The 14,149-nt window shown below is 38.0% G+C and overlaps 1 protein-coding gene across 1 annotated transcript; it reads right to left on the reverse strand.

Moving 5' to 3' along the window:
- Positions 1-4,296: 4,296 nt before the first annotated feature.
- LOC116788047 (vitamin D 25-hydroxylase) lies at positions 4,297-13,175 on the reverse strand. The gene is made up of 5 exons (XM_032690356.1): positions 12,927-13,175; positions 10,392-10,533; positions 9,469-10,101; positions 6,189-6,518; positions 4,297-5,586 (listed from the first exon to the last, which is right to left on the reverse strand). The coding sequence occupies exons 1-5, from the start codon at positions 13,173-13,175 to the stop codon at positions 5,411-5,413; spliced, it is 1,530 nt and encodes a 509-aa protein (XP_032546247.1). The 3' UTR covers positions 4,297-5,410.
- Positions 13,176-14,149: the final 974 nt, after the last annotated feature.

A 14,149-nucleotide genomic window follows, 5' to 3' on the forward strand; every position in this document is an offset into this window, starting at 1 on the left:
AAGCAGCCATCTGCTGCAGTAACAGTAAGCTATTGGATTAGATTGCATATTCCTGATATGCTCCATTATTTTAATGGGTTTAATCTATTTGGAATGTTACTTATTCAGAAGAATGTAACAAACGTCATATCTCCTGAAGTCTGGCAGTCTTCCGAAGGAATGACCACTCTGGGTATGGGTTTTGTCTAATTCTAATGTCATCGAGGCAGTTGACAGCCTTCAAAAATACCTAAAGGGATAATCTAGAAATGGGAGAATCTACTGATCCTCAATTTATATTGTTATGAAAGGACAGAGTAAGGCATAATATTTCCAGAATGGGTAGTTTGATTGGATCTTGATTAGACAATGGGTTTGAATTGTGAGGCCCAGCACAAAAAAAACCACCTTGGCCACATAGCTGGTATGAAAAGGCTTGTCTGTATCTTCACAGAGCAATTTATACTGAGAGCTGACCTTTCCAACTCTTATTGAACAGTCCCCTGTACTTGGCTTGTTATATTGTGTATTCATCATTCCATCTCTCTCGATCAAAGGTAACTTCTGGTGTCTTCACTGGTATGATTTCCTTCCCCTACCACCCTGCATTTATCCTGAATCCTTATGTTTTCCCATTTGCTGCATTGTTGCAAAAATCACAACATTTTATTTTCACTGCTTTTTCTAAGTGATTTGACTATTTTTCATTGTGTTTCTCTCTGAGCTTGCTACTTTTCTTGTGAAAGTGCTATCTTTATGACAACATAATCTGCCTCATCTACTGCTGCTTGCACAAACCCTTAGACTTAATTCAGGCTAAAGAATGCAGATTGGTTGTTATTTTCAGTATTTGGACAGCCTGAAATGGAATTAGATTCAGAATCTAATTGTGTATCAGAACAACACACCAAATCAAGAAAAGATCTGCTTGCTACATGAGCTCAGGCTGCTTTAGCACTTGAATAGTTAGCAGGGGTTTGGAGTTCAGAAAGAATAGGACATTTTATAAGCTGGTGATTGAGATAGGAGGGACTACTGTAAAATGATGTTGTTAATTAGATGCAAATTAGAACCACAGCACAGAAGAAAGTTCTAATAACTAATTTTAAAGTTTCGGTAACAATCCAGGATTAACCATCCTCACTGCTAGTTGTATACCTGGTTCTGCATTTGAAGCTGTTCAAAGTATTCACCTCATTTCTAGTTTAAAGGTATTTCATCTTGACTTCTATTTATGTTCTTGTCTACTTACTGAAGAGATCATTTATCAACTTTTTGGACTCAAGTCAGTCACATATTTGGTAAACCAAGCAAATGAATTATCTTGAATGTGTCACTATCCAGTACGTTGTACTGTACATTTCTGTGTATATTCTGGTGTATGTTCTGGAGCACGTTTGGTCACCCAGCTACTGATCCAAAAATTCTATAACAGTGCCAGTGGGTCACCAAGTCTGAAGTGGAAGGGTATTAGCTTGGACTTGGTGCTGCCCTGGTATGATCACATACTATTTGGTCAATTTATAAGTCAGTAGAAGTACCTTGCAATAATCCAGAATATATTACACAAGCATATTCTTAGTGATTTTTATGGCTTTACAGGAACACTACTGATTTTCTTTTTTTAATCCTCCTTCAGCTATAGACAACAGAACAAGGCTCAGTATTCAAGGAATGCTTGTGCCAGCACCAAATACTTATATAGCTTCCACAACTGTCAATGGTTGGACTCAATGATCTTAAAGGTATTTTCCAAGCTAAATGATTCTATGATTCTATCCTCATTCAATATTCCATAAACAAAAGATCTTTTGACTGAACAGTTAAAGTTCATGTTTAACTAACAACCCGCCATGAATCCCAAACTCTTTCAGAATTACAGCTTTTAATACAGATGTCCCTCATCCCATGCCTGTTTTCTGTGTCATTGGCTCATAAACATATGCATTTATATTTGGACATGCCCAAAAAGGCGAGTCCAGAAGAAAAGGTTTTCCTTCTGTTGATATTGGATCTGGCCCACAGGGGGTCAGAAACATACCCTGTGAAATGAATGGATTACAGTATGAGTGTATGAAATAAATATCTCACCTTTTTCACTGCTAGGTGCTGTGCTGATATCCTACCTACCAGAATCCTTGATGAACATGATCTGAAAAGATATGAGCTCACCTTAAGCATCTTCATGCCAAGTTGCCTTGTTTGTCCTTGGCACACTGAGTAACTGGAGGTTTGGACCAGCCAGTAAGAAATTATTTTGAATGACATGTCTGTTCTCTCAACATACAGAGAATCTACATGGAATCTGTTTCTCTCCATGAGGTGACAACTATTCCTAACAAAACATCTGAAAATTTACCAGCTGTTGTCCAGCCATCTGCAGGCTAAAGATGGCATTGCCATGGATCTCCAGGGCTGTTTAAGCAAGATCCCTTGGCAGATGCCAGATCATGGTTCCACATAACCTAAATCATACTGGATTACAATCACTTTCCTCTCTTTTAAGATTTCTATGGCTCTTGAGCACCACATTTCCCTTTACCCATGATACAGTGACATACCCCCATAGGTGAAGGAAATATTGGTGAATTGCCCAGTGAAAGGCAATTTTCCTTGCAAGTTCATAGTGCTTCCAGTTCTAAACTACCATCATGAATTCAAAGAGGTAACTCTGAAAAAAAAAACAAACTAACAAGGCAAAAAAGACAAAAAATAAATACTAGGGGAAATAAAACATAGGAAAATGGTAAAACAAAGAGCACAATAAATGACATTAATATGCAAAAAATGAGGAGTTACAACTTACATGTCTAGAAATCTTTTTGATCAGTATCTGGACACATTGTTTTAATCCAAAACATTAGGACACTTAAGGCCAGGCAGAAAAAACTGCTGTTTAATGCTTTTTCTCATCCTTAAATTCTACACCAGAAAAAGACATACTGGTTAATATATCGACCTTTAATCCCAAAACAATGTTAAATAGCAGCCAGCTGCTTTCTATGCTAGATATTTCAGCCTTTGAAAGCTCACCAGGAAATTCTGAATATCTGGCTGGCTACTGATATTCATTACTAATGAATGTAGATACAACAGAGAAATTCCAGAGGACTGGAAAATACTATTCTTATGTCAGTATTACAAATTATTAAATTGGATCATTAGGATAATTCTAAGTCAGAGGGAAAATAATGAAAAAGTTGATACAGAATGAAACGTGTAGATATAACTAAAACTGATAAAGATTTATAGAAAAGACAGTTTGTCAAACGTATTTGATTACTTAAACGAGACTGTAAGTTGGCAGATAATGGTAAAAGTTTGGATTGATATTCTGAGGCTTTTAAAAGGCATTTTGATTTAGAAACCAGAACGACATATAATCAATATGGTTCTCATTAAATGGATTAAAGACTAGTCAGGAGTTAGATCTCAAAATACCTCAGCAAAAGAGAATTATAACTGTCCAGCTGCATTTTGAGCATAGCCCCCTGAAAGAACTTGTTCTTGATGGTTTTTAATCCTCCCCTCACTTCAAGTAGCAATATTTCAATCATGTTTTAACCAAAGGATTGCCTAGAGTTCTTGCAACCCAGAAGGCAAGACTAGATACTGATAAAACTCTGGCTGTCTGATTTAAGAGCACAGGGTTGGGTATAGAAAGAATTAACACGAGTCCGGAACTGTAGCTTGAACTCTTCGATGTTGCTTCATACTGAAGGCACCCCAGTTCAATAGGTTCCACAAGTTTCACTTTTGCATTTCACAAGCACCCAGCATCTACTTATGCAGGTATCCAGGAATGCTTCAGTCATGACTCCTAAGCCCCACTGTTTGCCAGTGTCTTAGGAGTGGTTTATTCATGGTTTTCATGGTGTGCCCAGTGCAGAGCAATCAGATTTGCGTCCTTCCTCTCTTTTTTGAGTCTTAAATCCTCTCTGTGAAAGGCAGTTAATTATTCAGCAAGTAGAGCAGCCTGCCCACCCTCTTCAGAGCATGAGGAATAAGAATATGAGCTGCTCACTGTGGGACATGTGGGTGTGACTACCCTCAGATGAGTAAATTAATCTGGACCTGCTGCATCTGAAGTCAATAGGCTACTACATAAGTGAACTGGTATTAGTTCTGATTCTTCTCTTTTGCTGTTTCAAAGGAAAGGAAATATTTCTGAAAACATCAGGTCAGCAGAAAAACACCAACTCCTGCCTTTCAACTTTCCTGCAGCTCCAAGTTGAAGCATTATTTGTATAAAACCCGAGGTCTAACACTCAGCCTTGTCCTTAAATAGCTGCTTGCTCAGCGCATGTTTTGTTCTGAACCTTGTTCTGAGGACCTCTCTCCCCACATGGCAGGGACCAAACATGCCATATTTAGAGTATCAGGTTCTCCTGTAGGGTCTGCAGACACAAATCTTTTATCTGCCATTAACCTCAAAGGAGTAGCTGTCAAGAATAGAATATGAAGCTGGCAGAAGTCAAAAGTAGCTCCTATGCCTAATATTTGTGCTTAAAATGCAATTAAGGTGTTTCTCTCCATCCTATTCCAACCTCCCTCCCCAAAAACTCTCTTCTCTGGTCAGAACGATGAGCAGCTTATTTTCTTTACTCATAGGATAGTTACATGTGACTCTGGTCACATAAACACTGATTTTTTTCAGACTATTTAAGCAGAGATTAATCATTACATAGTGCTTCGTGTGGGAAGGCAATGGAGGACACGTGTCTGGAAATGCAACATACTGGCATAAAGTTCCTGTAATTGTCAGGAGTATGGCAATAACTGAACACTTTGTGTACTTGGCTAAATCAAAAGGAAGTCATAAAAGATCCTGAAAGTGAATTCAGTTATCTGATTCACTAGAAAACTATGACCACCCAGGAATATAGAGCAAGGAGAAAGAAGGATTAAAATGCCTTATTAGACAATGTGTCAAGGCTGGAAAAGATAGTTTATTCTTGGTTACAGAAATTTAAATAGATATCTTTTAAACCTTTTTAGCTATGAAAACTTAAAGGAGAATTACAAAGAACAGCGTAGTTGGAATAATGTAAATGAGATTTCCATGGATGAATTCAAGTATAAACATTTTGAAACATATTCTCCATGCTTATAAAAATATCCTCTCAAAGTAAAATGACTTGCTAAGTAATTAAATATATAAAAACCATATCAGAAGTTAGATTTAAAATAGTCCCATGTAGTGAAAGCATCAGTTTTACATAGGATGTGTTCCACACTTTTGGTTCCGTTCTTTTTCTGTGAAAAACCAAATAAAAAGAAATTATTTATTTGTGCATAAACAGCCAGAATTTATCTGCAAGTCCTTTAAGTTGGCTTTCTGGCATGAACATGTTTAGAAATATAAGGCAAAGTGGATCTTGAGCTGCAACTTGGAGCATTGTGCTCCACCTGACAATCTTGACCCTTCTCTTCACCGTCTCTCCGCGCAGATGAGGTAAGGCTGTGGTTGTAATGTCATTCCTAGTCTTGGTTTGAGGTCTGGAATCACGCCATGAGGGAAATGCAGGTGAAATCGTTGTAGTAATGAAGTAAAAAACAGGAACATTTCCATTCGAGCTAGGTGTTCTCCAAGACAATGTCTTCTTCCTGGATTGAAAAGAAGGTTTTAAAAACACTTTTCAATGTCTGCAGTTGCATTTTCACTCTTACTATGAATAAGAATGATAATTTCTGTGTTCTAAGAGGAGCTGTACAAACTTGCTGGTAGTATTGTCTAAAAAGGATAGGTGATAATTTACACTAAGAAACAGATTTTAGAGAATTTGTTGTTCTCACCTCACAAATGCCACTGAAATGAATTGTCAAATTTATTTAGATATATTTTTAGCTACTTTTTCTTGTCGTGAAGTACCAATCTAGACAGAAGATGCTTAAAAAAAATTATACTGTTAATTTCAGCCTTTTTCCCCTACTATTTTATTAATTACACCTACTTCCAGTCATTATTAACTGGCAATTATTATAAATTTTTAAGGTGTATTTTTGTTAGTTTATATATAATAATGAGCTTACCCATATAAAAGATATTATGCCAAAATTTGTGATCTCCAGATTGCATTATATTGAATATCTTTAAAATCTGTTTCATCAGAACAGAGGATATCATTTGGTCCTTTTATTGCCATCACCTAGATGTGTTATACATCTCTATATTTATGAAAAGGAACAGTGGAAGGAAGCACTCTTACCTAGTGAAAAAGGAATAAATGCATCTTTCTTGACAAACTGCCCATTGCTGTCCAAAAATCTCTCAGGAAAAAACACTTCTGGATTGCTCCAGTATTTTTCATCAAAGTGAACGGAGTAGAGGTTTGTAATGACTGTGGTGCCTCCAGGAATTGAGTAACCACGCACAACAGTATCTTTGGAAGTTGCATGAAAAATCCCCAGTGGAACTATGTTACAGAACCTCAGAACCTCATGTAGAACAGCCTCAGTGTATGGCATCTTGCATTTCTCTTCAAAGGTGGGCATTTTGTTTGGGCCAACGACTAGGTCGACCTCTTTTTGAACTTGCCCTGTTAGGAACAGCAATAAAAGCTGATGTTTATTGTGCAATAGCCTTTACATTTTAATTTAAACTAAAATATATACTTTTAAAAGACTACTGAAACATGAAGTGTCTTATACAAAATATAGTAGCTTACAAACTTTTAAATTTAGACTCTATATTTCTTGTCCAGCTAGTAGGAATTATTCCTAGCATATATACCACTAATCTTCATTTAGAATGTAATTATTCTCAGGAAAATCGTGTTTTAATATAGTTTTCTTTTCTTGTGTGTATTTTTATTTCTGGAGCTCTTCAAAACTAAAGAAACAAGTAAAAGGCTGTAAAAGATAAAGTACATTAAATACTTGAGTGAACATAGATAAGGCTCAAATCAGCCACTTGAACTTCCCCTTTTTTAAATCTGCTATGATTCTTTAGAATTATCGGAGTGTAAAATCATTCACTCTAGAACCAAAAATATCTGAAAAAACACAGTGAGAATTAACAGGCACAGGAGCCAGAATTTAACCGAAAAGGAACAAATTCAACCATAGCTATTTTTAAAATTAAGTTCATGTATTATTGAAATAAACTCAAAGGTATTTAAACCGCCTCTTTCTGATGCACTTTTTTTGTTGAAACTGCCAAACAACTCCTAACTAAAACAAATTTGTACTTTTACAATTCATGTGGAACCAATAATGAAAATCTGGGCAGCAGCTGAAAAATTCTTCCAGAATCACCAGCTTTTTCAACCTGAAGTGACAACGTTTCACATCAAAATAAAGAGATGAAAAGCAGCTTGGTGAAAGCACACTTGTGATGTAGTGGTGTGTCAGCGCATATTGCAATAGCTGGACAATGAAATTCTAAATAAATGAAAAATAACAGTAATTTTTATTTTTATCAAGATGAACTGTTTTTTAATCCAAATTCAGAAACTCGTTGTATTGCAAGATCTGAGATCAGATTAAATTAGGTGAGTGGATCTCTGCAAAATCAGTCAGTGCATAGCAGACACAAAACTACAAAGTTTTCTTGATCTTTACTGAGAAACAGTATCTTGGTCAGATGTTAATTGAGAAGAAATAAGGATGTTCTTGTTTTAAGTATGAATGTTGTTTGTGAGCCAGGACAGACTGATTAGAAACTTTGATTTAAATGGACCTTTTTGCATTTGGGCTTTTCATGTAATATAAAGCATAAACATATCCTATTGCCTAATTATCACCCTTAATACAGATTTAACTAAAACATGGATCATGTAAGTACCTGTAAAATCAGATTTTTTTTTTAATTTTACTAAATATTTTTAATTTTTGTAGATTTTCTTATTATACTGTGTAAAACGTATAAATTAACTGGTGGAACTCAGACACATGAAAAGCAATATTTCTTTTTTTAAAAACTCATTTATTTTATATCATCTGGAATGTGCTGACTGGTTAAAAATGGCAATCATAGTTTTAAGCTTCCACAAAAAACATTTTGGCTGAACTGATTGAGCTGAAGCTACGTATTTCTCTTAAGCATGTCCCTCAAATTCTTTAAAATTAGCAACTCAAGTCCCATTAAATCTTGTTTTTACCTAGGCTAGAAGAAAGCTTTCCCATTTTTAAAAATCTTCAATCAGTTTGTTCAGTTAATTCATCAACTAACTTAAATAGCTGAATAAATGAAAGTAAGAAAATATGTAAGAGGTTATGGCTCTATGGAGATATTTGAATAAACTTTGGTTCTACTTGCTTAGCCAGATATTTTAACCAGCTAAGTGAATATGGGACTTAAAAGAATGATAACAGCAGCAACAACAGAGCTTTGGCATCAACTTCTTTATTTAGGCTGAATGATTTGTACTGTTTATAGCATGCCAGGCCTTAACATATGATACCATCATATTTTCACTTTAATTTTTTCCAAGTAAAGCTGTATTTACTTTAAAAGTAAATATAAAATTTGATCTCCAATTTTAGAATAATTGTATTTTATGCCCCAAGATTTAAATTAAAAATTATTCTAGCTGAGAAAATCAGAGTGTATAGAGTCATGCACACACTACCATAAGAAGAAAGTCTAATTTTTCATACATAAAGATATCTGATTCCTGTGCAGAACTTGAGAGCTCAAAAGCCTTAGAGCTACAGGTAGTGCTACTGTCCCCACTCTGAAATGATGACAAAATTGATGTTAGAGCAATGATTTTTGGTCAAAGTATCAGCAGTAACTGTCCAAGTTATCTTGGCTGCTCTTCCTCCAAATATTGGAAGTCCCTAATTGAACCAAGCACTGCTAAGGTTTTGACAGGAAAAGTGGAGGCAGGGAAACTAGAGACATGACTGTTCAATTCTAAAATCCAAACTTCTGCACAAAATGTTTGGGCTGACAGTCAGACACCTATTGCTGTCTTACTTCAGAGTGAATGTAACACATCTTCTTTGTTTTTAAATGCCATTTCTGTTCTTTCAGAAGTATGACTATGAATGTCTATAACATGTAAATGTATTGTGAACTGAGCACTTAAGATAAAAAGAAATAGTACCTAAACTAACTACAACCTGATTTACATTTTTGCTGATGTTTGTATATTTTTAATTTAGTTTATTACTTTCATATTTAATTGCATTTTCTTATTATTTATTAACAGCATAGGTTAGTATATCTGCCAACAACAGACCATGCATCACAACACTAAATTTAAATATATTGGAAATACTTAAAAATATTAAAGCTTCATAAAAATGTATTCACAAAATAATATGTTAAAATTTTGCCATGACACTTGACTTTTGATATCCTCTTCATCTGCATATAAAACAAACTTTTCACCTCTGTCCATAGTATGTTTGGTAAATGACAGAATAATATACATAAACCTTCTTTTTGGTTATGACTATGGATCATGCATGACTTTGAAAAAGCATTTTAAATTTGCAATAGGAAAGGGTATCAGTTCCTCAAAATGTCGAATTTCTTACCTTGTATGTTTGGATAAAGAGCCATAAATAACACTGCCCATCTTAAAACATTTGTTGTGGTTTCAGTTCCAGCTATGATGAGTTCTCCAACAGAGAAAATTAAATTTTCTCTTGAGTATGTAGATTCTGGATCATTTTCATTGCAATCCATCTCATCTAAATATGCATCTACAAAATGTCGAGGTGATTGAGGCTTCCTATTTTCAGAGACACGTTCAATGAGATCATGAAGAAAGTCATAAACTTCAGCTGCATTTCTAAACAGCTGCTGGTGTTTCCCAAATGGCAAGATACCAATCCAAGGAAAAGCATTATATAAAAATACAGAAGCACTAGCAGCTAATTCAATGTTTTCACTAAAAATCTCAATCATGTGCTGAAATTCAGTATCTTCGTAAGTAAAACGTTCTCCAAAAATAATCAAATTAGTAATGTTTGAAACAGCATTTGTTATCAAGTGCTTAAGATCAAACGGTCTGCCTTTGTATGTATCAATGGCATCAAGAAAAAACACAGATTCTTCTGAAATTTTGTGTTCAAAGGACCTTTGACCATATCCAAAAGTTCGAAAGGTATTTACAGCTAATTTGCGATGTTCTGTCCATCCTCTGCCATATTTACTGTTCAGTAAGCCTGAAAAAATATTTTGACACGTATTTTATGCAACGCTTAATTTTTTTTCCCCCCATAAGATAATAAAATCATTTAACAAGACAAAAAGAGAGACAAAAAAATTTCAGACATCTTTCTATGGAACATAGTCCAAGACTGACAATCCTTTCCAAACAAGACTGTTTAAGAAGCATCAAGTATTTTATGACAGGAGACTAAGCAGAGAAAATGGCTAAAGCCAATGTTTCGTGTGATTATGTCCATCTATTGGACAAAAATTACATTGTTATACAGAAGACATTAGCACTCACCTCCCATGTTTGTCAGCTTCTTAAACAAGGGAAGAGATGGCCTATCTGCAAAGATTTCACTTTGATGAACGAGGCATTCTTTCACTGCATCATAGCCGTTCAGTACAACAGCAGATATACCTCCGAGGTCAAGACTGAAGATCTTTGGGGGGAAAAAAAAATAAAAATTGTAAACCGCTATTACAACCAAATCCTAAGAACAAATAATGAGAACAAGCAAAGAAAAGGTGAAACAACACTAAACGATGGAAAATACTTGAATAACTTTCAGTAGGGCATACAGGTAACCAGAGGTGGTACAGTTGTGGCATTACAGTAGAGTCTGTTGTGAGATAACTTGCTCTGTCAAAAGATAAAGCAAATTATCTCACACTGCATTCTGTGCTTTGCTGTGCACCAAAGCAACCAGCTCTCCGAAGTAGGGACTGGGATACTTTCACAGTCATCAAGAAAATGTGAATTTGGTACAACAATGCATATTTTTCAGAAAAAAAAGTACTTTCTCCTAGTATTAGTAGATATAAGTAGGTATTAGTAGAAGTATATATTTATCTAATAATATTATGTTATATACTTTATATATAAAACTTTTTAGTAAGCACTGGAAATAAAATACATGTATTGTCTACTTTCTTAATTTGCTGAGACTATTTCCACAGGAGGGAGAAAAGCTATATTATTGTATCTGCTTCTCTTCCCTGCCTGAGTCAAGGTAAATTCCAACAGCTTAATTCGGTTAAGGGCAGTAGGGCTGAAATTCCTATCACAGACTCCCAACATGTCACTTAATAATGGCAGACACAGAAGTGGTGTCAGTTGTGAGAACTACCAGGCTGCTCTCAGTCCTTTCTGCATCTGAACCCGGACACCAGTTTACTTTGCACAGGCTCCCAAAGAACCAGCAGTGAGAGCCATGAGGAGAGCCAACAACTGACAGCACAGGCCCATCTCCTGTTTCCACAAGTGGTTATCATTAGATGCTTTGGAAAAAGATGCAATACAGCCTGCAGAAGGTATAAACTTCTGCAGGATAAACAAAATTAAAATCTTAACCTAAGTTTTAAAAATTGTAACCGACGCTAAACTCAAGATTGAAATCTTATATCCCTTTCCATAATTTCCTTAGCGTTATAAATCTGTGTTTTTACCTATACAAATCTCTGTGTTTTTCTTCATCTCAAAGCTGTTGACCTCCACAATAAGAAATTATATTAGTCTAATTACACATTCTGTGACAACTGGGTTGTCACCAAAAGGGTTGTCAGGCACTGGAACAGGCTGCTCAGGAAAGTGGTGGAGTCACAATCCATAGAGGTATTTAAAAGCTGTGTAGATGTGGCACTTGGGGTCATAGTTTAGAGGTGGACTTCATGCAAGATTAATGAATCAATGATCATAAGGATCTTTTCCAACCTAAATGATTCTAGAGTCTGTGACTATTTTATTTTAGCAAACTTGACATTTTTACTGTTATAATGGCTCTTCTTTTCTATGTGCCAAGAACACATTCCCAATAGATTTCTGTATACCATTTGTGAGTTTTGTATACTTTGATATAGCTCATTTATCTTTATTCCTTTGTCATACATAATTTAAAAAAAAATTCTCTTATTGTATTTTTTCAGAGCACCCCAAATAGGCCATTTTCAAGTTCCTCAAAATTCTTCAGGATCTTTTCTGACAGTGACTAGAACTACATACAGCACTCCAGGCAAGTAGAAAGCTTACTTTATTTGATGACGCGTTTTCCTTCCTATTTCCATTCTGCTTGTCCTAATATTTTGCTTGAAACACATTTACTTTTTTTTTTCTTCCTACTGCCAAAACACATGCCTGCTTTTCCCCTCTAGATCTAGTCTGGAGTTAAATTTTATGATGCTTGTAAGAATACACTGCTGATGAAAAGAAAAACCTGATCTGTAAGAAAGTACAAAAAGAAAACAAATCCATTCTTACATAGTAACACTAAGGGACTGTAAGTATCCCAAATACACCACTGAAGGTACATTGAAAGTACACTGGAAGTACTTCGAAGAATGATGTTTTCAGTGAAAATGTTGCCTTATCCCAGTGCCTGCTCTTTCAGTGTTGAAATTTTGTTAATTTTAAGCCCAGGACTTGTGGATATGAAACAAGGGAGTTATTGCCATTTACAGGACACCAGTTTAAGCATTGCACCCCCCCCCAAAAAAAGAGAACTAAGAGCAGGAGCCTAAGGAGGGAGCTGCGGCGTGAGAGATAGGTGGAAATCCTTCCCGTTTGCCGCGGGCCTGTCCCCGCTCCCACGGGACGGGTCCCGATCCCGTTCCCGGCTCCCGTTGCCCGGCGGGGCGCTCCGCCCCCCGCGTCGCTGCCTCCGCCCCGGGGACACCGGCACCGGGAGTCGCTCGGGGCCGCTCCGGGACAGCTCCGGGGCACGTCCCTCCCGGCTGCTCCTCCCCGGGTTCCGCCGCCGGCAGCGAAGCCCGCCCCGCCCCATCCCGCCCCTCTCCCGCTCCGGGGGCCCCGAGGAGGAGGCGGCGGGAGCGGCGGTACCTGCCCGTGGATCTGGCTCTGCCGCCGCATGTAGACGTGCGGCTGCTCCGCGCCCAGCGCGGGGATGTTGCCGAGGAGCGGCAGCCCCGCGGGGCCGGGGGGGAAGCCGGGCGGCCGCCGCTGCTTCAGCAGCTGCCGCACCACCAGCGTGAGCAGCAGCGCCAGCGCCGCCGCCAGCGGCAGGAGCCAGGAGCCGCTGCCCGCTGCTGAGCCCGGGCGGTGCCCCGGGTCCGCCGCCGCCGCCCGCATCGGCCCGAGCCACCGCTTCCTCCTGCACCGCCCCCGGCCCCGCGCATTGGCCCGCGGGGGCTCCGCCCGCCACGTCAGGCGGGTTCTGCTTTTTTTTTTTTTTTTTTTGCTAACTTCTCCTTTTTCTTTTCTTTTTTTTTTTTTTTTTTTTTTTTTTTTTCCTGGAATAATAATATTCAGAGTTGGTCCCTTCGGGTTTATGGAGTGTTGAAACCCACCGCTGGCTGACTGTGCGCTCTACACGCTGACCCTCTTGGCAACCGAGAAAAGTAACCGGCAATTCCTCGCTCCTCGTTAAAGTCTCTGTGGAATCTAAAATCCCCAGTTTTGAGATGTCTTTTCCCAGAGCCCCTTCGGGTCTGTGGAGCCTTGAGACAATAAATTCCTCTGTAATTCCCACTGGCAGATCTTTACCTTGCAGATTTCTTACAGTAGGTGGGTGGGTGGCAACTCCACGTGTCGTGCCTGTGGTTCCCTTTGCTGTGCAGCCTGTCCGCGGGTCACTGGCCCAGCCGCCAGCGGTGCCGGAGAGCTGCAGCGGGAAAGGGGCTGGTGTGCCTGTGCTCACAGGCAGCTGAGCACGGAGGGGAATGTCCCCAGTCTGTGTGACCGAGCCGCAAGGAGATCACATACTTAACGCGTAAAGGGTTATTGTTATTCAGTGGGATGATCCCTCAGCAAAAGGGCACGAGTTGCAGAAGAGACCGAGATCTGCTACCACAGAGCTCAGAAGGCAATTCTGCTGTGCCATGTGGCATTCCTGCTAAAACACTTCCTAAACAAACCCAGATTTGTTTCCACTTGCACTGGTTTGGCTATTCCATTACTACCGTTTTACAAGCAATTTTAGGCATAGCAGAAGCATTCCTGGTCTGTTAAAATTTCTGTCACATTTTTCTAACTTGAGATGTCTTTTTTGTTGAATTCAGCTTAATATCTCTATATAGATTCTTAAGAACATTAATAAGATCTAA

Source organism: Chiroxiphia lanceolata, chromosome 6, assembly GCF_009829145.1.
Source record: "Chiroxiphia lanceolata isolate bChiLan1 chromosome 6, bChiLan1.pri, whole genome shotgun sequence".
Lineage (NCBI taxonomy): Eukaryota > Metazoa > Chordata > Aves > Passeriformes > Pipridae > Chiroxiphia > Chiroxiphia lanceolata.

Bases quoted from the DNA above. Each gene is read 5' to 3' on its own strand.
- LOC116788047 (XM_032690356.1), bottom strand. From the start codon at position 13,175: ATGCGGGCGGCGGCGGCGGACCCGGGGCACCGCCCGGGCTCAGCAGCG. The intron at 10,534-12,926 runs GTACCGCCGCTC...TTCCCCCCAAAG, and splicing joins AGAGCCAGATCCACGGGCAG to ATCTTCAGTCTTGACCTCGG. The intron at 5,587-6,188 runs GTAAGAGTGCTT...TTTTCAATCCAG, and splicing joins ATTTATTCCTTTTTCACTAG to GAAGAAGACATTGTCTTGGA.